Raw genomic sequence first — 20543 nt, forward strand, 5'->3', positions numbered from 1 at the left:
AAAAAATACAGTTTCCTGTAAACAGCTGACTTTGACAACAGAAGTCAAAATATTGACAAGTAACAAAAATGGCTGCTGCTAGTAGTGAAGGTTCGCCAACAACTCCAAATAATTCAACACAAAACGAAAAAAGTGCATCGAGATCACCTTCAGTATCATCACTAAAAGAATACCAATGGACCGGCCTGCTTGTCTCCAGACCCGTCACGAAAAAAATTCTCAAAAGTCGAGGTAAAACGGCAATGTTTACCAACATTCCAGCACAATTATCGCGTTTTTATCGCATTAATAACGCAGTTTTATCAAAAGCGGGCTCACTTGAGTTGAAAAAAAAGACGCTACAGTTGTTACGTACGCACATTGTAAATTTCTAAAAAAGTTTCAAAAAATTGCAATTGCGATTTATGGGTTGTTCCACGCGCACCCTGACCACCCCCATTGTTTAAAAAAATCGCCAAAACAGCAACAACGTCGACCTTTCCCAAACATTCGCGCACAAGCGCATTCCACCCCCACAGTCCACCCTTGCGATCAATAAACCGAGTGCGCTTTCCAGAACGTAGCGATGTTTCGCGTTACCAAAAACCCGTGTGTTTAATTTCCCCTATTGTTTTAAACATAAAACACTCATGAAAGTCCAAGAAATAATCGAGGGCGGCAATAACGCCATGGAACAAGAAATGGCGGGGGCGCAAGACACGATCTACCTTTGCAATTTTCGCGTATCGGTCGATGGCGAATGGCTCTGTCTCAAAGAGCTCCAAGACGTCGAGTTCAACATGCAGGACTCCATCACTCAACCCCTTTCCACGCCATCCCCGGACGTCCCCGTCCAACCTTTCGGTATAAATATCACTTGAATGTCGCATTTGTCGTGTTACAACCAAGCTAAACAATGCACTGTTTAGGTCGCGACCCCGTGGTCATAGAACGCAGCAATTTGGTCAACATAAGCAAATTAGTCGTCAAAGAACTGATAGAGCAGAGTCTGAGGTATGGACGAATGCTGGATTCGGACCACATGCCTCTCCAACACTTCTTTATAGTGCTAGAACACGTATTAAGGCACGGGCTACGGCCTAAAAAGGTACAACTCTCGAGCCATGTAACAAATACCAAGGCAAGGTTTTAGGGGCTTTTGGGGCCGAAAAAGGAACTTTGGGATATTCTACAAATGGTGGAGAAATACGCACCCGAAGCGCAGGATATTACGGCAAGCGTTCGCGATTTACCGACTGTTAGGACGCACATGGGGCGAGCCAGGGCCTGGCTACGACTGGCCCTCATGCAGAAAAAACTCGCCGATTATTTAAAAGTCCTAATTGATCATAAAGACGAGGCACTTGTTGAGTACTTCGAACCGGATGCTTTGATGTTGAGCGATGAAGCCATTGTGATAATCGGGCTTTTAGTCGGCTTGAATGTCATCGATTGTAACTTGTGTGTTAAGGAAGAAGACCTAGATTGTCCACAGGGTGTTATAGATTTTTCGTTATATCTGAGATCCTCGAACCACGTCTCGAGCGACTCAAGTAACGATGAACAAGGTGATAATATGACAACGGTGCTAGATCAGAAAAACTATATCGAGGAACTTAATCGCCACCTCAAGTGAGTCACCGAAAAATTGCAAATCAATCGCCAAAAAAAATAAATTTCAGCGCTACTGTCACAAATTTACAATCCAAAGTCGAATCATTGACCACAATGAACGCACTGATGAAGGAGGACCTAGCTATTGCCAAAAATAGTCTACTAGATTTGTATGAAGAGAACCGGCAGCTGAAGCAAGAATTAGGCAGAGACGTGAGTGGCTATTGTATGAGTTCAAGCGGCGTCCAAATCACAAACGTCGAGCCCGAAACCAACGGAAAAGCCGTAGTGACTGGCGAAGTCGACGAATTAAAACAGCGACTGGACGAAGAACGGAAACTCCGCCAGGAAGCCGACAAGGAGCTCGAACTCCAGGTTGAGGAAAAAACTCGGTGCGTTTTCTTTGCTCAACATTGTTTCAGATGTGTCTCAAGGCCGAGATGGAGGTGGCGATGAAGCTCCTCGAGAAGGACATCCACGAGAAGCAGGACACCATCGTGTCGCTCCGCCGGCAACTCGACGACATCAAACTCATCAACTTGGAGATGTACAAGAAGTTGCAGGTTCGTGCGCGTTTGCGTTGTTTTCCGTTTATTTCGCAGATTTTTATTGGGGGGTTTACGCCTGATTTGGGGGAATAATGCGAGATGATTATAGGAATGTGAGATGGAATTGACACAGAAAGGGGAAGTGGTGAGTCGTCTTCAAGCGAAGGCGGGCCAGATCGGCAAAATCCTCAATAATTTAGAAAAGTACAATCACTTGTTAAAAGACGATAAGAAAGTCGGCGACCGAAGAACGAGCGAAAAAAGACAAGCGGCAAAGTTGCAAAATCGCGAAAAAGTCGCAAAGAACGTTGAGAAAAACGAGTCGGAGAGCGAAAATAAAGAACCGACCACTTCGGAGTCGATCGATTCGTTTGTTAATCTCGAGTTTGACGGTAAACAGGACGAGGAGGAGGCCAAAGCTACCACATAATCATTTTAAGATTTTGCTTGTCTGTGTAATGTTTTATTTGTTGAAATATCTGGAACGGGAGTTGCAGATGTTTCGATTATTTTTATTTATTGAAAGAAATTTGAAGACTGAGATTGGGATAAAAGTGTGACTTATTTCAGGAATGCGAAGCATCTTTAAAGCATAAGTCGGAACTTGTAACCAAGTTAGAGGCTAAGGCACAGTCAATGACAGACACAATGCAAACACTTGAACTTAAGTAGGTATTGATTTGCTTACTGTTTGGGTAGATTTTGCTTTCAGTACTAGACTAATTCATACTTGTAACAAACATTCTACAACAGTGTTGTACAATGTCCTAATTGTAAGACCTTTGTATTGGAAATGTTGGCAAACCTTCACTACAGCAGCTACTAGTAAACTTGTTTATCATGTTACCGTAGAATAATTGTAAGTGTTATATTCTTATAATTCTATGTTATCGCAAACATCAGTTTATACTTTATGAACCGTTTCGCTTGTAAAAATAAACCTAATCAACCAACTGTGATTTTCATTCCCTTTCAATCCTCTATTTTTTGTTATTTATCGGTAGTTTCGTAGCGGGTTTGCCTTTATTTCTAATTTGCGTTTCTCGACCAAACAGATCTTTATTTTAGATTCAGGGAAAGTGAAGCCAATCGTGCGACTGCCGAGCATTTAAAGCGAGAATTAGACGTCCAAGCGGCACAACACGAAGAACAAACATCGAACGTGGAAGGCGACCTCAAAGTCGAACGCGAATGGAGAATATCCCTCCAGGAGACGATGCAGCAAGACCGGGAGCGCATTTCCAAACTCCAAACCGAAATAAGCCAATTAAAAATCATAGCACAAGTAATTTTTGGCAGAATTGACGTCCAAACTTGACTGTTTATTTTAGAAATACGCAACGCTTCAAGAAGAGTATTACAATCTCAAAGACAAGTGCCTCGAACAGGAACAGACTTTGGAAGAGTTAGGAACGCAGTTGAGCAAATCGAAATTGCAAATCTCCGATTTGAAGGAAGAGGCAAGTCGGGGAAAAACCGACGGTGCCTGGGTGCAAGATAAAACCGCCACGCACTGCAAAGCTTGCAGCAAAGAATTCAACTTAACACGAAGAAGGGTTAGTATAAGATTGACCAAAACACGTGAAATGTTTTTGTAGCACCATTGTAGGAACTGTGGCGATATTTTTTGCAACGCCTGTTCGGATAATTCCATGTCGTTGCCATCGTCCGCAAAGCCGGTACGAGTGTGTGACGACTGCCACACAATGCTAATGGGAAAATATACTGTGATGTAATTTATTGTCCTAAGAAGATATTTTTATGATGTACAAAATATTTTAATACTTATGTAACATTACTTTATTAAAGTTTTACAAAACTGAGACTAACGCCACAATTGCGCCGCTCCCAACACTTGACACAAACAAAGCCAACGGAGGCACAAATGACCGCAAACAAGTAAAGTTCGAAAAAATCAAAAGTGACACGAACAAACTATTATTATAAAAAATTGAGCCAAGAGCGGCTTCGTAATCGCCCCCATGTTCCTTCATACGTTTTCTCTTCCGTTGTTGCTTTTTCCTTGCAATTTTATGCCTGAGCTTGGCCCCAGTGTTACAATAAGCCGATTTCAAGAGGTGAGTACAGAGAGGGGCAGTCAGGACAACCACTGGAGTGTATAGCGATTCGATCCAAGACATTTGCCGGAAAATCCAGACCGGTAAAAGAGACATGAACACCCCGTTTAAATAAAAAACCACTAAACTGGCCCATGATATATCTTGACTGAAATCTCTCAATAGAACACGCTCGCGTTTCGTAAAACCCGCCATTTGACAAGACCATAGAATAAGAGAGAGGGATTACATGACGTTTGTTTATTAATCAGGTTATGTTTACGTCCAAACCACTAATCCAAAAAAATATATTCCGTGCCTTAAGAAAAAAATAATAATAAAATGTACAAAGTGCTGGCTTGCTTCATCCTCGCAACATTTTTCCTCCAAGGTGAGAAACGTAAAATATTTGGAATTGTGAAATGGGTGTGGTAACCCCCCGATTTCAGCCTCGGCGCTTTGGTGTTATCAATGTGTCTCGAACCAGCCGGGGTGTGGAACCCCCTTTAACTGGTTGTGGCACTGGACGAAAGTTTGCCCCGAAGACGACGACGTTTGTGTTAAAATAATAGAGGAGAAAGATGGTACTTTGGTTAAGTTAAATATTTGTATGAGTCATTTTCACGTTTTCTTAGGTAATACAATGATCACACGCGATTGTCTCAGTTATTTGCAAGGGGTTCGTACCGATATCCCCGCCGATCATTACGAGGGCTGCAGACCCGCCGCCCTTGATGTGAAATTGGGGCATTACGTGAATAATTCCATTAAAGAGTTGGATGTTCACAGGTAGTTGAATTTTTCGATTAGTTGTGGATTAAAACCGTGTTTCAGGAATTTTTATGATAAGACAACGTGGTGCTTTTGCTTCCTGGACCATAGGTGTAATGGCGGTTTCACAATACACCCGTCAATGGGGGTCCTTGCAGGGGGTGTTATTTTTCTAATATTGAATTTGTTATAAACGTTGAGATTACGCCAAATTCCGTCCATTTTGTATGAATCTCACAAAGTGTGATTATTTTGATACAAATTAGTTGTAAGAACTTTTATTTTTACGAATAATTCGATTAAATATATGACAATTTTTAACATTATTTGCGCATGAGAATGGATGAAAACACTTACCAAGTCGGTCCTGGAGACACACAATTAAGATTTAAAACGGGAAACACACTCAAAACCACGGTAATTAAGCCACTTATCACAGTTTTTAATTAATTCTTTTGCAACTCTTTTTACTTGTGAAGTGTCAAAATGCCGCCAATCGCCTACTAGATTGGTGATTTTTTGTTGGTGCATTGTTGGTAACTGAAGAATTTGCGCGCGTTATTTTCATGTACATTATTATTTTTGTACGTTTTTTTATTTCGAAAAGTTAAATAAACGTTTTATAATTTTCAACCCTTGGTGTTATTTATTTGAGGATTCTCATGAGAACAAAAATCAAACCCCACCATACCGGTTGGTAATTTTTTGTCGCACTGTTGGTTGTGATAAGGCGCCATTGAAAGATGGTTTAAAATTACGGAATGTTCTTTTATTTCTGAAAGAACTACATGCTAGGGAATCAATCATTGCAATGATTGTATAAAAATAATTACAATTATGTTCAATAAATCTCATTAATTCACTGGACGGACTAGATAAAACGCCATCAAACCTGACAGCAAAGTACACTTAAAACAATCTATACCGAAAATCCTAATTTACGCCAGTCTATTCTTTTTCGAGTTCGTAGTATTCGAATGAAATGTCATCGTAGAAACTACCGTCGTTAATGACTTCGCCTTCGGTTAAATTTAGGCCCAAAGTGTTGGGATTTAAATCGGTGATCAAAAAATCGTTACCCAAACCGCACTCTTGGACGATCTGTTGTTTGGATACTGGAGGAGAAAGGAAATCTGTAGAATAGAAATCATACCGGTGTTGTATTAAGCATTATCTCATTGTCTTATCTTATTGTACACATACCTAGTAACTTATTGGCATGCAATAAGAAGTCAGAGTTTGTTAGTAGAGTGAGAATGTTAGGTTCAATGAAGCCAAAGACTGGATTCATTGATGTGGTAGGAAAAGAGACAGTTTAGTGAGCGGGTTTTATTACCTTCGAGTCCGTTTTGGATGTCCACCACGTTGATAAACTCGACTTCGATGTTTTGTTTCCGCTCGTCGGCATCCTGGAATTTTTAAATTAAACAAACAATTGTTAAAAATAATAGTTTACATTTGGGTCAAATTCGTTGAACGATTCTCCCAGGATGCTCGCAGTGGCCGCTTGTAGCTCCATATCCAGCGCCTCTTGCTCCGAATTCCTGTTCTCTTTATAAGTGGCTTGGATAAATTGCTGCATTCTCTGTTTCTTCTAGTGCAAACCAAAATCAATTATCGAATTTATCACAGTCTCGAAACCTTACGATTTGCCACGTTTTCTTATCGTCCTTTTGGGCAATGGTCCACAAATGACCGGCCCCATGCACCGCTTTACTCCCCTTCCGGAAATGCGGGTTTATGGAGAGATTATGCCGGACCGAATTTTTCCAACGATCATCATTTTGCTTATAGAAGGGAAAATGCTCGCTGAAAAATCCCAAATATGATTATGTTCCATAAATCGAGTCCAGAGCATGTCTAGCGAGTGCCTGGCACGAATTTCCCGCGACTTTAGGCGGCACGTGTCTGGGAAAATTATTCCAAACAATAGATCCGATTTAATACACCTGTGATCAACCGACCGTAACCTTCCACACGTCCGATAATAGGCGCAATTATTGTAATTGATCAAGGGCTGGGTCCCACCTTGTTTTGTTGTGATCGAGCTTGGATTAATAAAAAAAAAAGTAATTGCATCGGCCGGGAATCGAACCCGGGCCGCCCGCGTGGCAGGCGAGCATTCTACCACTGAACCACCGATGCTTACATTTACAATTATGACCAACAATACTCAAATTGATAACGACCCAATTTTTTTGTTTTTTTTTTTGAAATTTTGTCGAAAATAATTAAATATCTCGCCCTATGTTCACTCAGTGAACCGTATCGGCAATTTCAGCGCTCTAATTGTCGAAAATGGATCGCGCCCTCGACCGACAGGTGAAGGAGGGATGGGACTGCAGGTTGCAGGTCCGTACCAGGCACGAATTATCGACGATCTTCGAGGAACAATTCATAAACGTTGCTTGATCTCTACAAATTTACTCTACAACGCTGATTTGCCACATGCAAATTTGTCAACGTTTACCTCAAGTCACGCAACCGATCATTTAGGGGAGGAAATTGGAATTGGGGGTACTTACGATATCCACTGGTAAATCCCCGAAACCGTCAATTCGCCCTTTTCGCTCAAGGCGTGCTCGATGAGCTCCGTGTAGGTGAAAGGGGGCTTTTTGGGGCCGGCGTAACGATATGACTGATTTTTGGGGCTGTAGGAGTCTCGCAAAGGGGGCTTTGTAGCCACTAGTCTTGATAACTGAACAAGGAATATTTCTTTTTACTGTTTTGGATAGTTAGCGAAGAGAATAATGCGTACCTCGCTTGATAATACCTCGGCAGAATTGCCGGTTCTTATTATTATGTCTGGAGTATTCGATAAGGAAGCGTGATAATTTAAAGTCTCTGCAGACGTATCTGGAAAAAACATGTTTTTTTTCACTTATCTCCTTGTTTCGCATAAACAGGAAAAGCAATTTTTCCGAAGATTTTTGGCAAAACAGAGTAAAACTAAGAATATCCCGTGTGGTTTGTTTTCTATACCAAGACTATTGCTAAAAATATTTATATCTGTATCCAAAAACTATATAACCACAAAGAATTTTGAGCTGCAGTAAGTGCTTTGTCTTATTTTTTGAAAATACCTTATAATCAGTAAAAGTGCGTTTGATTGGTATTTTTTTCGCAAATTTCATAAACAATTATCTGAAAAGAATACGCGTAGATTTAATTTTTTTTTTAGTCTTGTCTTTGTCTGAAAGTAAAAAATCATCAAAAAATTAGGGGAGATGGAGATGCCTTTCCAAAAATGTACTGTCAGGCGTTTAAAATGCAAAGGTTTATTTTATTTTAAATTGTCCAAAAATAATAAATCTGGAAAATCAAAAAAAAAAAAAATCTGCAAAATCCTGACAACACACGTGACACGAAAACTAAAAATATGACTGTAGCATTTCTAGGCGATCCTCAGTGAAACAGGTGAAAATTATAATAAATAAACACAGTTCGTTTACTTCTCGTGCAAAAATCTCACAAATGCTCGAAAAAATCCTTACCTGGCACCGGCGGCAATTCATGAATTCGGTAATTCAAAAGCCATGAAAGATTTCCATCGGTGCAATCGGACTCGATGCCGCTGTCCGATCCTCTGGGGCTTGGATTGAGGAAATCGCGCGATTCATTGAACGAGCAGGTTTGTAATGCTTTAATTTCCTCACTGTGTATATTATGCATTTCGGCGACGATATTAGGGATCCTGTTTGAAGTATCCCAACATCCATTTACGAGTAACACCTGGAAGGAGTCCATACAGTACGGCTCAATGGTCTAGGGGTATGATTCTCGCTTTGGGTGCGAGAGGTCCCGGGTTCAAATCCCGGTTGAGCCCGCTTTTTTTGAGTACTGAACCCGTTTTTTCACCGAGTTAAGGGGCTTACCTCGTTACAGGACTTGCTACAATTTTTCTCCTCGCTTTTGATGGCAATTTGAGGGAGGGCATAACCGTGAATAATTTTTTGACGTTTCGTGGGGGGCTCTTCGACTGATTTCGGTTCAAGCAAGGGGGTTTTGCACTGAACAACACTTCGGATAATCAGGTTATTACTGGTCATTTTGGCTTGATTTTCTCAAGCCGAAAGACTTCCTAGGGGGTTTTTAACTAAAATGACACTAGCATACTGAGATTCACGCAATTCACAATTTTGAAAAAAATAATTTTCCAAAAAAAATTTCCAAAACTCGCAATAGGTACCAGTCATTGAACACCTTAATTGGGAAAACAAGACGTTTCCACAACTTTTTATTGAATTATTTGTCAGTTTATATTGTTTATGTTTACGAATAAACAACAAAAATAAATGAATGGATTGCACTGAAAAATGGAAAATTCGTACCTGGGGTGAGTTTTCAGCACAGCACGACTACGAACAATGTTTTTTAGTTAAAGTTTTCGGTAAAAACTCACTTTAACTAATTTTTGTTCCTTCGGAATGGTTTATCGGGAAAATCACTTCCGACTAACTGTATTTGCTTGTGGCGGCAATGCAGCCCCCTGAATTATTTTTGGCGCATGCGCATTAACAGAGTCAAAATTTTCGAAAAACTGTTTTTCGGGTACCCTACAAATATTGTTAAAAAATATAACCTTTATCTATAAACACAAAAAAGTGATAACAAAGTGTGGTAATTTTTTACAGAAACCTGCCTTGTGTACCTTAGAGGGCGGCACCTATTACGACCAGAATCTCTATTTTCTGATTGGTTGTTTCCACATTGGTAAAATGGTGGTCAAATGTCATTTTTGATGAACTAGTTGTCAAATTTAATGTGATTTTAAAAATAAAGTGCTTTGTATGTAAGTAGTCAATTTACGTAACCGTAAGTAATTGGATGCAAATAATTAAAAACGGTAATTTATGCGCAATGTCCTTCGACGTTTCTTTTACAAATGAAATCAAATCGTGAAGGTTATGTCCAAGTGTCATGACTTTACCGTGACAAATCTTCTTTTGTAAATGTTCAACACGGGGGATAATTGTAAAATATTATAGAGGTTTTTTCGGGGTTGTCATTAATTTTTAAAATGGACATTGATAACGGCCCCTCTGAGGGTTCTGGGAACGGAACAATGGATATTGAACAGTCATTGTTGCAACAATTCAGTTGTATGGGTACAACTGATAAGGACGAGTTGGTACAACAATTGCAAAAGTTACTTGGGAGTAACTTGAACTATTCGACGGCTGCGTTTTTCCTGGACATGAATAACTGGTAATTTTTGTTGCTTGTTTGACCGTGACTGTAGCTTAACATTGAAGGAATCTTCAAGCTGCTGTTTGTTCCTATCTAGACATTGAATCTTCGACTAAATTACCGTCAATGGCTCTTGTCCAAAACCCAGTCGCTAGCGAATCTGAGAGTATAGAACCGAACACAAGGTAAACAAACCGCCAGGTTCACCGCTCTCTTCTGATTATTCAATTCAAGTTTTGACAAAGTGTGGCACATGTTCAACAATGGAACAGAACAGTGGCCCCACGGCTGCTACGCTCAGTGTTCCGATGGCAACATTTTCAACGGGTGCAGAGTCTCAGTTCCGGCGCTGAAGCCCTCCGAAGACACCCATCTGACCGTCCGGATGACCAGTCCCCCGCAGCCGGGCGTGTATCAGAGCGAGTGGAGGCTGTGCACGGAAAAGGGGGCCTATTTCGGGGGTATTCCCACAATTTCTGTTTTCGTTCCAAATTTCTAAACGATTCTTTAGATCCCATGTGGGTCATAATCACGGTTGTGGAAGAAGGAACGATGGCGCTCACCCAACAACTGTCAAGTTTTAGCGAGTTGGGGGCGTCGCCCCCCGCTCAAGTAGCCTATAATCCCTTTGTTCCGCAACGATCTCATTTAGAACAAACTCAGGTGGGCACAAGTGGCGCCAGCTCGCGGCTGTTTATTAATCGGTGTTTTGCAGGACGCGACCCCCCCGCCCGGGGGCAAAGACATGTGGTAGTGACTTTAGTGCCAAGGAACGTAACACTATAGTGTTATGGTACAAATAATTAGAAAATATAAACGAAATTTATTTTGAGTTTTAATGGTCAAAACGAAGCTCTATTTTTTCAGATGTTGGATGATATTAATACGGAATATTTTTGTAAAAACTAAATTTTGTTTTAGGTTACGTGTACAGTGCATTTATGTCATTTTTGCGGTGAAAATGAGCTAAGTTCTTAGTACAGTTGTACAGCTAAATAGGCAACAAGTGGAATAAATATACTTAATTTCTTAACTTAGGGAATGAATGGATGAATTGCCGCTTAAATCATATTTTTGGCCGCGATAGTGCGGTAATACAACACGAAAAATGTAGGCTTTCAGAGACTACGAAAAAAAAAGATACTTTATGATAATAAAGTTTATTAACGCTGAGAGAATATTACATTTATCTATTTGATATTCAAAAATAGACAATTTATTTTTTTCTGAAAATTTTAATCAATGCAAACGCATAGATCCGTCACGTGTTGTCAAATCGAAATTTGAATTAATTGAAGCCAGAGAGTTTTGTACATTATTTGTGCGTTAGTTATTTTACAGACTTCAATTTTATTAAAAAAAAATTATATCTACCGCACGTATAATGTCAATTCTCAAATTAGAAGTGATTAAAATGTTAATTAGATGTAATCGAATCTAAATATTTTTTGTCATTGAAGAGTGACAAGACTGAAAATTTTCCTTAGTTTCTTTTTAACAATATTATATTCGGTTTTTATCTACCTTATTTACCTAATCTTACGTAAATCCCTTTTTGTTTCCATCTGCGGTGTCTACTGTATCTAACTGATGCTAATTTATTGAAGATAAATGGGTTTTATTTTTGTTAAATTTAATGTTTTTGTTGTTTTTGTGTGTACAGTGTGCCTTTGTTTTATAATAGTTACGTATGTAAAATTAATAAGTGATGAAATAGATAATTTATTATATAGAAAGGTGTTTAATTTACCCCCCTCCCCCCCTACTAATTAGTGCATCGGATAATTTCCCAAATCTTTAACAGAAAGATGAATTCTTAAAAAATAAAATTAAATAATTTAATCAAATCAAATGTTTTCTATGTGAACTTGTCATGATCAGACGAGTTAAAAACTCATCATTTTTCCAAAAAGTACATACAAAAATGTTCATTTGCTGGGTCAAAATAATGTAAAAAGAAACACTAATTAAAATATTAATACTTACAAACCGTTGGCATGCTACAAAATAAAATAAATCGTTGCGAATTTCGATTTTATTAAAAAAAAAATCAAAATCTATTTTATCAAAATCATACTGAACGGAACTGAATTAGACATTTCCCGTCTGTGTTTACAACGGAACCCACGGAAGTCCTGTTGTGGTGACAAGAAGGGAGTTTCCTACCTGTACACAAACCCGAATATTAAAATATCTAATTTAATCGCAACCACATCCCCTGAGCCAGCACTTTTCAATCGGCCGACGGCATTTATTTAAACAATTCTTGAAGCAACGCTTCAGTCTTCCACCATGACGGACAAAAGCAAACTCTTGTTACTGTTCGACCGCCCCCAAGAGCCCGCCTTTATGCCCAAAGGCAACAAGGAGGTCTTCGACGTGCCTAACAATTTCCTCGTAAGTCATACAACGCTACCCAATTTTTCCTAATTTTATCAGCCGGAGCGGTACAAACCGATTGGGGTGCAAATCGCCAACCGGTTCGGGGAACAAGCCAACGAGAAAATCCCGTTGAAAGACATCACACCGCCGGACTTGGAGGGAATCCTTGATCTGGGGCGCCACGAAAACTTCTCCCTCTTCATCCCCAAACACCGCAAGGTTGCCGGGAAGCTCATCAGGATTTTCCTGGCGGCGGAATCAATCGACGATCTTCTATCAAACGCTGTTTTTTGCAGAGATAGGGTTAATCCGTACTTGTTTTACTATGCGTTTTCTGTGGCGCTTTTGCACCGGCCGGATACGCAAAATTTGGACCTCCCGTCCTTTATTCACGTGTTTCCGGATAAGTACGTCGACAGTCAGGTGTTTGCAAGGGCCAGGGAGGAGGCCCACATTGTCCCGGAAGGCTCAAGGGTAATTATCCCAATTTTTTGGGTTTTCTTTATAAAAGATTTCAGACCCCCATTGAAATTCCGCAAGACTTCACGGCGTCAGATTTAGACGAGGAGCACCGGGTGGCCTACTGGCGCGAGGACATCGGGCTGAACCTCCACCACTGGCACTGGCACCTGGTGTATCCCTTCGAAGGCGCGCGCGAAATTGTCGATAAAAATCGCCGAGGGGAAATTTTCTACTACATGCACCAACAAATCATCGCCCGATTCAACATTGAGCGACTTTGTAACGGCCTAAAACGAGTAGTGAAGCTGAGCAATTGGCGGGAGCCGCTCCCTGAAGCCTATTTCCCGAAGTTGGACAGTCTTGTAGCTAGTAGGACCTGGCCGGCACGACCCGTTAACCAAGTCCCACGGGACCTCAACCGGGAAGTCGACCAGATTCGCCTGAGTCTGGACGACATGGACCGCTGGAGGGACAGGATCTACGACGCCATCCATTCGGGAGTCGTGCGCGGGGACAACGGCCAGAACATCCCTTTGACTGAATTTGAAGGGATCGATGTTTTAGGGAATATAATTGAGTCCAGCATCCTGTCACCCAATCGCAACTATTATGGCGATTTCCACAACATGGGACACATCCTCATTGGCTATATCCACGACCCGGACCATAGATTCTTGGTGAGTTTTGGAGGCCGACCGCAGACTGAACAAAATTGCCATAGGAACCGTTCGGAGTCATGGCGGATCCGGCCGTTGATTTACGTGATCCACTCTTCTTCCGCTGGCACGCCTACATTGACGACATGTTCCAGGAGTTCAAGGCCACGCTTCCGCGATACACGGTGGCTCAAGTAATTGTTAATTTTAATTTTTTTCCGATAATGATCGTATATCTTGTGGCGTACCTCAAGGTTCTATTTTGGGACCGTTACTTTTTCCTATAGTGTTAGCAAAAATTTGAATCGATCAATAAAACTTTTATTATCGCAATATTTAACAATTACATTGTATTAACATAAAAATTCAAGCTGAATTATCCGGGAGTGACTGTCACCAACATCGAGGTGCAAGCCAAGGGGGGCAAGCCGAACGTGCTCAGCACTTTCTGGCAACAATCCGACTTGGATTTGTCTCGCGGCTTGGATTTCCAGCCCCGGGGCTCCGTTTTCGTCCGCTTCACCCATTTGCAAAACCAGGACTTCACTTACAAAATCACAGTCAACAACTCGGGGAACAACCGGATGGGAACCTGTCGCATTTTCCTAGCGCCGCAGTTCGACGAACGGGGGAATCCCTGGCTGTTCAGGAACCAAAAGGACATGTTCATCGAACTCGACCGTTTTGCAGTTTCCTGTACTTCCCCTTTTTTGGTTTTCAGTCATTTGTAACGATTATTTCTAGTGAAACAAGGGACGAATACGATCACTCGCCACTCCACGGAGTCCTCCCTAACTATCCCCTTCGAGCGGACGTTCCGCAACTTGGACGCAAATCGCCCCACAGGCGGGGACGCCCTATCCGAGTTTAATTTCTGCGGCTGTGGATGGCCCCAGCACATGTTGTTGCCCAAAGGCACCGAGGCGGGCTATCCGTGTCACTTGTTTGTTATGATTTCGAACTACGCTGATGATAGGGTGAGTGACACGAATTCGTTATGGGAATTTTTTATTTGGAGATTTAGGTCGAGCAAGATACGTCAGGTACGTGCAGTGATGGTGACACTTTCTGCGGGATCAAGGATAAGTTGTACCCCGATCGGCGCTCCATGGGGTATCCCTTCGATCGCATGCCGAGGGATGGGGTTGACACCCTTCAACAGTTTCTGACCCCCAATATGAGGGTGCAAGAGGTGGTGATCCAGTTCAGTAATCGGATTGTGAAGCCACGTAATCGTGATTAGTTTTATGACGTGAACTGTCTGATTTTTTATAATGTAATCTTTGTAACGCTTCCGCATATTATGAATAAATCTGCTTACGAGTGATTACTTTGATTTATTTCAATATTTAGATAAAAAAAAATGGGTTAACGGATTAGCTGTTTGACGCCTCAAAAAAATAATTCAGACATATAAAAATATGAAAAGAGTGGAATAAAGTAAATTTTCCGTTTTTTAAGCAGCGATTCTTGGTGTCCATCTGTCTTTAATTCCTCGCAGCGTAACCGCTTTTTGTGTAATCTGGGCTCTTTTACCTGTGTCCCAACAATGACCAGATAAAGACGACCCGCAATAACTAGGTAAAAAGTGCCTGATCGGGGTTAGATCCCACGGCCATTGGCTAAAAAAGCGCAGGGCGGAGCAGCGCTCCTTGCTGGGGGCATTTTGGGCCTTCGTCAAAGAGCTGCCCCATCTCGCTCGGCAGGCCCATCGCCCGTTTGCCAGACAAAGAAGCAGCCAGTAGTGAGGTGGCATTATACAAAATTGCCTTCTTTGTATGGGGTCCGTTTTAATAGACGCAGTCGCCCAGCTGAACTCTGCCGTCTCTCCGCCAAAGCGGGCCCCGAGCCCGCCACTGGCCCGCCCCAATAACATGTGTTTTTTTTAATCCGAAATGAAAAAAGCTTAACACCACTGTGGTCGAATGTAACTGGGGACAAACAGTTTTAGAAAATTTATAGAACGAAGTGGTGCGCCGTTCTCGCAGCTTGTAAATCTCTGGTATGTGTTTTGATAATTGTGATCAATTTTCGCTTCGCGGGGGGTCCCACTGGAGCCACCGGCGGCAGGTGTTTCGCGCTAACCGGTTAATCAAAAGAAAATAAATATCAAAAGCATGCGCCAAACGGGTCTCGAAACGATTTATTGTTTATCGTACAACCTCCTGCAGAGATTGCGCTCGAGGTCAGGGGGCTCGAGTTTGATTAGAGGAACTGGATTTGACCGAATTCGTCCTTGCGAGGCTATTTTTTAAATTTATTGATGTTTTTAATGCGAGATTTATCGGTTTCGCAAAGCGGTTATTTTCGATTAATGACTATCGGAAGGACGGTTATTGGTGCGTGCGAAATGTAAACATGATTAGCGGATGCTTGATGCAACGGAATTTCAAAGGAAAAAACCACAAGTGGATTTTTGGCGACTTGAAATTTATGTAAAACGTCCACCATCTCAGTTGGACGAGTAAATCCCCTTGTAACTTTTTTAAATAAACAACTGCATGTAAATTACCCCCTGCACAAAGTCTACATTTTATCTACTAAAAATAATAAATATTGTTGCGTTTGCCAGATATAGTCACAATAATTTATTATAATTAATACGCATTTTACATATCACAACACAATTACTATGCAAAAATCATCTTCATCGTACCATCTCATAATAACAAGTAATAAGACATACCCACCTGTCTACGTTGTGAATATAGTGATACCTATGTACGTAAAAAATTAATGACAATTAATTACCTTACGAGTGTTGTTTTATTTTTCATGGTTATTTCACTACAATTTTATAAGATGATGCATTTTTTACGTGTATTATCATGCACAAAATAGGTATAAAAAGTTTTATTTAAAAAATATAAATTTGCATTGTAACATTTTTTTGATAAAAAGTTTTGTGGGCCTAAATTTTGTACAAATTAACATAGCGACAGTAAAAGTTTCACTACACCATGCTAAAAATTTATGGAAGCCCCCGCCCCAAAAAATAATTTCTGGATCCGCCCTTGAGTCCAATATCTTTCCAAGAATAAAAAGTGTGGAAAATAAACAAAAGCTTACTCTTCCGTTATCATTTTTTTTACAAACGTTTTCTCAGAATTTTCCGATACATCAGTTCTGAAAAATTAGATATCACAACTAAAAAAAAAAGATTTATTTTTAATAGTAAGAGATAATTATCGTGACTTTTAATTTTGCAGTCGAATGTAAACCAGGTTTCAGCAATTTTTATCCATCTGACCTAACGATAGTATGAAATTACATCAAAATGAAAATTAAAACAGTCCAGCTGTCGATATTTTTTTTAAGATTTTTTTGTGTTTTAATTTAATAAAATAAAAAACAGCAAATGTTGGCAATATTTTATCGAGTGATCAATTATATTTGGTGCTTAATTTATTAAAATTAATTATGTGATAATCTCGAAAATAATTCTTGAAAAAAAATCGGTGGCTTTGAACTGACAGTGACTAGCTTCCAACAGTACTAAAGCCATCAGTTCTTCATTTTTGTATTTTTTATTAGATTTCTCCATTGTGACAATAATTTAAAAAACTTCTAGAACATGTCTTGATTAATTATAATAATCCGCTAATTGCACGACATCCGATAAAGCAGACACAACATCTAACATAATAAATTATATATAATTCATCCCGATTAGGAAAAATGAATCAGTGCATTTGTTCACTTCTACACATTTAATTTCCTTATTAATAGACGCAACTCCTACTGATAAACTGACGAAAATAGTGCCACACGCGTGTCATATTTTCGCCCGTCTTGTGTGGTACCAAAAAAAAACGTGTTTCCTTGATGTCCAAATCGTGTTAATGTGTAAATAAGATTACAATGCAGTAATTTGACCCCACAATCCGGTTATTCCCAGTTTCCAATCAGTGAAACGACATACGAAAAATTACAACATCACTTGTGTTGCAATTTACTCATCTCGGTTGGGGGCATTGTGATAAGCATTGTGAAATTTTCACGTAAAGTGATAAAACCACTTTCGATTGAATTGTTGACATCCTGCGGAAATTGATAAGGATTCCCGATTCGATCAATGAGGTGTTTGCGAATCATTCACAAACGTAGCGCTTATCAGCCGGTTGTATCAGGGGTGATAATGATAAGGGATGCACATCCGGGAGAAAACTGCGCCTTGTGGAATCATTCGGACGGTTATCAGTGACTTGAAACCAGTTACGGGGTCAATAAATGAGCACGTTTATCAAGCCCCTCTGACCATAAAAACCAGCGAACTAGTATTTTCTGGTTGGTATCGACTTTAGAATGACTTTCTTCGGACTTATCGCGAGTCTACTTTGCCCCCCGTCAATCCCAAACCAATCAAATCCAAATGGTAACAAGACGCCTTATCAACATTTAAATTTACACAATATAATTATTTTTATACTCGGGACAAAAACAAATTTCAAGTGGTTTGTTCCTCTCCTTGAGTGGATCAGAAAGAGACAGAGACGGATGTGTTCTTATCGCAACTTATATAAAGCGAAAATTTCTCCGATTTGTCTTATTTGAAGCAAAATGCTCTTGTTTGACTACAGGATGGTCGAGGGCCAACCCCTCCACTACGTCTACCAACCCGACTACTTCTACCCCTACAAAATGGAAATTAACGACGACCTAATCGTCCCCAGCTCGCCCAACAGCACACAGGTACAAAAAACCAAAAAAAAAAAAACAAAACCAAAAATAATTTTCAACACTAGAGTGACAGTGACAACTCCCTATCCAGCATCGAAGTCTCCCCGAAACCGATCCGCGCCAGGAGCGTCATCCAACACACCCCCAAAAACGAGGTCCGCTGCGGCTGGAAGTCCTGCGGGATCACGTTCGATTCCCTGGACCAACTCGCCACGCACGTGACGAAAATCCACGCGTCCAGCGGTCCCGGGGGCCTCTTCTACTGCGGCTGGGAGGGCTGTTCCCGCAACAGCAAGGGTTTTAACGCCAGGTGAGCCAACCAAACCCCAAACGTGACAATCTCACTAACTGGCTAATTAGGTATAAGATGTTGGTGCACGTGCGGACGCACACCAACGAGAAACCGCACCAGTGCTGCCAATGCGAGAAATCCTTCTCGCGCGCCGAAAATTTGAAAATCCACTCGCGGTCGCACAGCGGGGAAAAACCGTACGTGTGTCCGGTCCCGGGGTGCAACAAGGCCTACTCGAATTCCAGCGACCGGTTCAAGCACACGCGGACGCACCAGGTGGAGAAGCCGTACCAGTGCAAGGTGCCAGGGTGCCCCAAGCGCTACACCGACCCCAGCAGTCTCCGGAAGCACGTCAAGACGTACAAGCACTTCGTCGATAAGGTGGACGAGAACGCCAAAAGTAACAGTATTGAGAAGGTGCAAGAGGGGCATTCGTGCGATTGCACGCACATGTGCTGCGCGGGGAAGGACAAGGCCCGGTTTGGGGGTCTGATCGGGTACAGCCGGGCGGAAAGTCCGTACTTTTTCGCGCCCGGGACGGAAATGGACGTGGACGTGCCGCTGGATTTGAGTATTAATAGGAAAGTTTGACCGAGTATTGTTTGTTAGAGTAGGACGTATTTATTTTATTTAATTTTGTTAATGGCAATAAGACATTGTGATAACCTTTTTATATTTATTGATGCCTATTTAATAAAAACTAAAACAGTTTTCTGGGTTTTAATCGGGGGGGTTCACAAGTTACGTCGTTGGAAATCGAGGAATTAAACGATTTATTGGTTTTTGCTTAATTCCCGATAATAATCCGATGACAAAACAAGATGTGTTGAAAACTCGATTATCTTGGATTTCTCGGTAATCTCTGCATCACTGCAAGTTGCAATTTCCCGTGCTATTGATTTTTCAGACTTTGCACCTTCACGATGTCATTAATGGCCGATTTTTTTTAAACAATTGTGAATAAATTAAGCATTGAATCGAGTTCAAATTTTCTCATTTCATCTCAAGTCATTGTACTACCAAGTGTTTATTTATTTTTTCTCTCTATGCGTCGATTTTTTTCAGAAAAATTCCGTAATTCATTAGAATAAATATCACAGATAAATATTATTTAAGCACTGAATTAATTTACAGATGATTCTGTGCTTAGACACGAGATTTTTTTATAAATTAAAATGAAAACGCCATATTCGGGCTCCAAAGAATAAATTATGTTATAATGTGGACGAAAACGGCTTACTTCGAACGATTCTCAGCTTTGGAACAAAAAAACTTACAACAAACAGACTGAAAATGCCATATTCAGGCACAAACTAAGACAAAAACTGCTTATTTTAGCAAATTTCTTTGCTTAGAAACGAGCTGACTTGGATAAAACAGAATGAAAACGCTGTATTCTGGCACAAAAGAACGAATTATGTAATAATTTGGTTGAAAACGGCTTATTTTAGACGATTCTTTGCTTAGAAATGAAAAAACTTTTACAAACGATATTGAAAACGCCTTATTCTGGCTCAAAAAGTCGGTTTATTAGAAGGAAACGATTTATTCTAGATTATTCTGCTCAGAAAAGAAAAATTTTTTTGAGAAAAAAGCTTTATTCTGCCGCAAAAGAACCATTTATGTTGTAATTTTGACGAAAACGGCTTATTTGGGACGATTTTTTTGCTTAGAAAGAAGAAAATTTATATAAAACAGACTGAAAACGCCTCACTTTAGGCGAAAACGGCTTATTTTGGCGATTCTGTGCATAGAACCGAGTAAATTTTATAGAAAAAAAAATTAATTATACAGTTTTTTTCACAAAACAACATTTAAGCTTTAAAGTGACAGTGGAAATAAAAAAAACTCATTTAGGAATTGTACAAAAATTTTGAAAAATTCACAAGAAAAGGGTACAAGTACGAAATTG

General features: G+C 40.4%; 7 protein-coding genes and 2 non-coding genes across 23 annotated transcripts in view; 6 read left to right on the forward strand and 3 right to left on the reverse strand.

The window, feature by feature from the left end:
- The first annotated feature begins 37 nt into the window (after positions 1–37).
- Positions 38–3964, forward strand: LOC658851 (uncharacterized protein). 7 transcript variants are annotated; one of them, XM_008203481.3, is made up of 9 exons: positions 38–231; positions 909–1087; positions 1133–1611; positions 1662–1968; positions 2016–2156; positions 2712–2809; positions 3210–3426; positions 3473–3697; positions 3740–3964. In XM_008203481.3, exons 1-9 carry the CDS (start codon positions 69–71, stop codon positions 3875–3877), a joined length of 1947 nt encoding a protein of 648 aa, XP_008201703.1. In that variant the 5' UTR covers positions 38–68; the 3' UTR covers positions 3878–3964. The 7 variants fall into 7 exon arrangements, 5 of the variants coding, with proteins under 5 accessions (XP_008201703.1, XP_008201701.1, XP_015840686.1 ...); XM_008203479.3 differs by lacking the exon at positions 38–231 and adding an exon at positions 238–843; XM_015985200.2 differs by lacking the exon at positions 38–231 and adding an exon at positions 238–843 and having other exon boundaries at positions 3751–3964.
- Positions 1063–20543, reverse strand: part of LOC657633 (proteoglycan 4) — a 68359-nt gene continuing 48878 nt past the window's right edge. For 3 of the 4 annotated variants that reach the window (XM_064356186.1, XM_064356185.1, XM_064356184.1), the window contains exon 8: positions 1064–1075. In XM_064356186.1, the coding sequence (XP_064212256.1) occupies positions 1073–1075 (3 nt within the window). In that variant the 3' untranslated portion in view covers positions 1064–1072. Of the gene's footprint in view, positions 1076–20543 lie in introns of all 4 variants that reach the window. The other variant, XM_064356183.1, reaches the window with a different exon arrangement.
- crim (crimpled) lies at positions 4425–5602 on the forward strand. The gene is made up of 4 exons (XM_965138.5): positions 4425–4589; positions 4648–4782; positions 4834–4987; positions 5033–5602. Exons 1-4 carry the CDS (start codon positions 4541–4543, stop codon positions 5160–5162), a joined length of 468 nt encoding a protein of 155 aa, XP_970231.1. The 5' UTR covers positions 4425–4540; the 3' UTR covers positions 5163–5602.
- LOC103315258 (forkhead box protein N5) lies at positions 5717–9588 on the reverse strand. 6 transcript variants are annotated; one of them, XM_064356191.1, is made up of 9 exons: positions 9378–9585; positions 8845–9327; positions 8464–8701; positions 7728–7825; positions 7495–7667; positions 6616–6778; positions 6426–6563; positions 6306–6378; positions 5717–6102 (listed from the first exon to the last, which is right to left on the reverse strand). In XM_064356191.1, the coding sequence occupies exons 2-9, from the start codon at positions 9016–9018 to the stop codon at positions 5918–5920; spliced, it is 1242 nt and encodes a 413-aa protein (XP_064212261.1). In that variant the 5' UTR covers positions 9019–9327; positions 9378–9585; the 3' UTR covers positions 5717–5917. The 6 variants fall into 6 exon arrangements, with proteins under 6 accessions (XP_064212261.1, XP_008201697.1, XP_064212263.1 ...); XM_008203475.3 differs by having other exon boundaries at positions 8845–9065; positions 9301–9585; XM_064356193.1 differs by having other exon boundaries at positions 5717–6084; positions 8845–9588.
- On the reverse strand, positions 7044–7114 carry TRNAG-GCC (transfer RNA glycine (anticodon GCC)). The gene has a single exon. It is a non-coding gene; the product is annotated as a tRNA-Gly (tRNA).
- TRNAP-UGG (transfer RNA proline (anticodon UGG)) lies at positions 8724–8795 on the forward strand. The gene has a single exon. It is a non-coding gene; the product is annotated as a tRNA-Pro (tRNA).
- LOC103315257 (uncharacterized protein) lies at positions 9616–11192 on the forward strand. Its single transcript, XM_008203473.3, has 6 exons — positions 9616–9761; positions 9958–10177; positions 10225–10344; positions 10394–10620; positions 10671–10822; positions 10875–11192. Exons 2-6 carry the CDS (start codon positions 9990–9992, stop codon positions 10911–10913), a joined length of 726 nt encoding a protein of 241 aa, XP_008201695.1. The 5' UTR covers positions 9616–9761; positions 9958–9989; the 3' UTR covers positions 10914–11192.
- Tyr1 (pro-phenol oxidase subunit 1) lies at positions 12437–14985 on the forward strand. The gene is made up of 7 exons (NM_001039404.1): positions 12437–12556; positions 12599–13015; positions 13060–13680; positions 13725–13853; positions 14031–14355; positions 14404–14636; positions 14684–14985. The coding sequence occupies exons 1-7, from the start codon at positions 12452–12454 to the stop codon at positions 14900–14902; spliced, it is 2049 nt and encodes a 682-aa protein (NP_001034493.1). The 5' UTR covers positions 12437–12451; the 3' UTR covers positions 14903–14985.
- Positions 18175–19341, forward strand: LOC658487 (zinc finger protein GLIS2 homolog). Its single transcript, XM_015985336.2, has 3 exons — positions 18175–18351; positions 18405–18649; positions 18700–19341. The coding sequence occupies exons 1-3, from the start codon at positions 18220–18222 to the stop codon at positions 19220–19222; spliced, it is 900 nt and encodes a 299-aa protein (XP_015840822.1). The 5' UTR covers positions 18175–18219; the 3' UTR covers positions 19223–19341.

This window comes from Tribolium castaneum, chromosome 4 (genome assembly GCF_031307605.1).
Source record: "Tribolium castaneum strain GA2 chromosome 4, icTriCast1.1, whole genome shotgun sequence".
NCBI classification, from domain to species: domain Eukaryota; kingdom Metazoa; phylum Arthropoda; class Insecta; order Coleoptera; family Tenebrionidae; genus Tribolium; species Tribolium castaneum.

Coding starts and splice junctions, on each gene's coding strand:
- LOC103315257 (XM_008203473.3), top strand. CDS start 9,990: ATGGACATTGATAACGGCCCCTCTGAGGGTTCTGGGAACGGAACAATG. Junction 10,345..10,393: donor AGTATAGAACCGAACACAAG/GTAAACAAACCG, acceptor ATTCAATTCAAG/TTTTGACAAAGTGTGGCACA. Junction 10,823..10,874: donor CTCATTTAGAACAAACTCAG/GTGGGCACAAGT, acceptor GGTGTTTTGCAG/GACGCGACCCCCCCGCCCGG.
- LOC658487 (XM_015985336.2), top strand. CDS start 18,220: ATGCTCTTGTTTGACTACAGGATGGTCGAGGGCCAACCCCTCCACTAC. Junction 18,352..18,404: donor GCTCGCCCAACAGCACACAG/GTACAAAAAACC, acceptor TTTCAACACTAG/AGTGACAGTGACAACTCCCT. Junction 18,650..18,699: donor AGCAAGGGTTTTAACGCCAG/GTGAGCCAACCA, acceptor CTGGCTAATTAG/GTATAAGATGTTGGTGCACG.
- LOC658851 (XM_008203479.3), top strand. CDS start 630: ATGAAAGTCCAAGAAATAATCGAGGGCGGCAATAACGCCATGGAACAA. Junction 844..908: donor CGTCCCCGTCCAACCTTTCG/GTATAAATATCA, acceptor TGCACTGTTTAG/GTCGCGACCCCGTGGTCATA. Junction 1,612..1,661: donor GAACTTAATCGCCACCTCAA/GTGAGTCACCGA, acceptor AATAAATTTCAG/CGCTACTGTCACAAATTTAC.
- LOC103315258 (XM_064356191.1), bottom strand. CDS start 9,018: ATGACCAGTAATAACCTGATTATCCGAAGTGTTGTTCAGTGCAAAACC. Junction 8,702..8,844: donor GTAGCAAGTCCTGTAACGAG/GTAAGCCCCTTA, acceptor GACTCCTTCCAG/GTGTTACTCGTAAATGGATG. Junction 6,103..6,305: donor CATCCAAAACGGACTCGAAG/GTAATAAAACCC, acceptor TCTATTCTACAG/ATTTCCTTTCTCCTCCAGTA.
- crim (XM_965138.5), top strand. CDS start 4,541: ATGTACAAAGTGCTGGCTTGCTTCATCCTCGCAACATTTTTCCTCCAA. Junction 4,590..4,647: donor CGCAACATTTTTCCTCCAAG/GTGAGAAACGTA, acceptor CCCCGATTTCAG/CCTCGGCGCTTTGGTGTTAT. Junction 4,783..4,833: donor AATAATAGAGGAGAAAGATG/GTACTTTGGTTA, acceptor ACGTTTTCTTAG/GTAATACAATGATCACACGC.
- Tyr1 (NM_001039404.1), top strand. CDS start 12,452: ATGACGGACAAAAGCAAACTCTTGTTACTGTTCGACCGCCCCCAAGAG. Junction 13,854..14,030: donor CGCGATACACGGTGGCTCAA/GTAATTGTTAAT, acceptor TAAAAATTCAAG/CTGAATTATCCGGGAGTGAC. Junction 14,637..14,683: donor CGAACTACGCTGATGATAGG/GTGAGTGACACG, acceptor TTGGAGATTTAG/GTCGAGCAAGATACGTCAGG.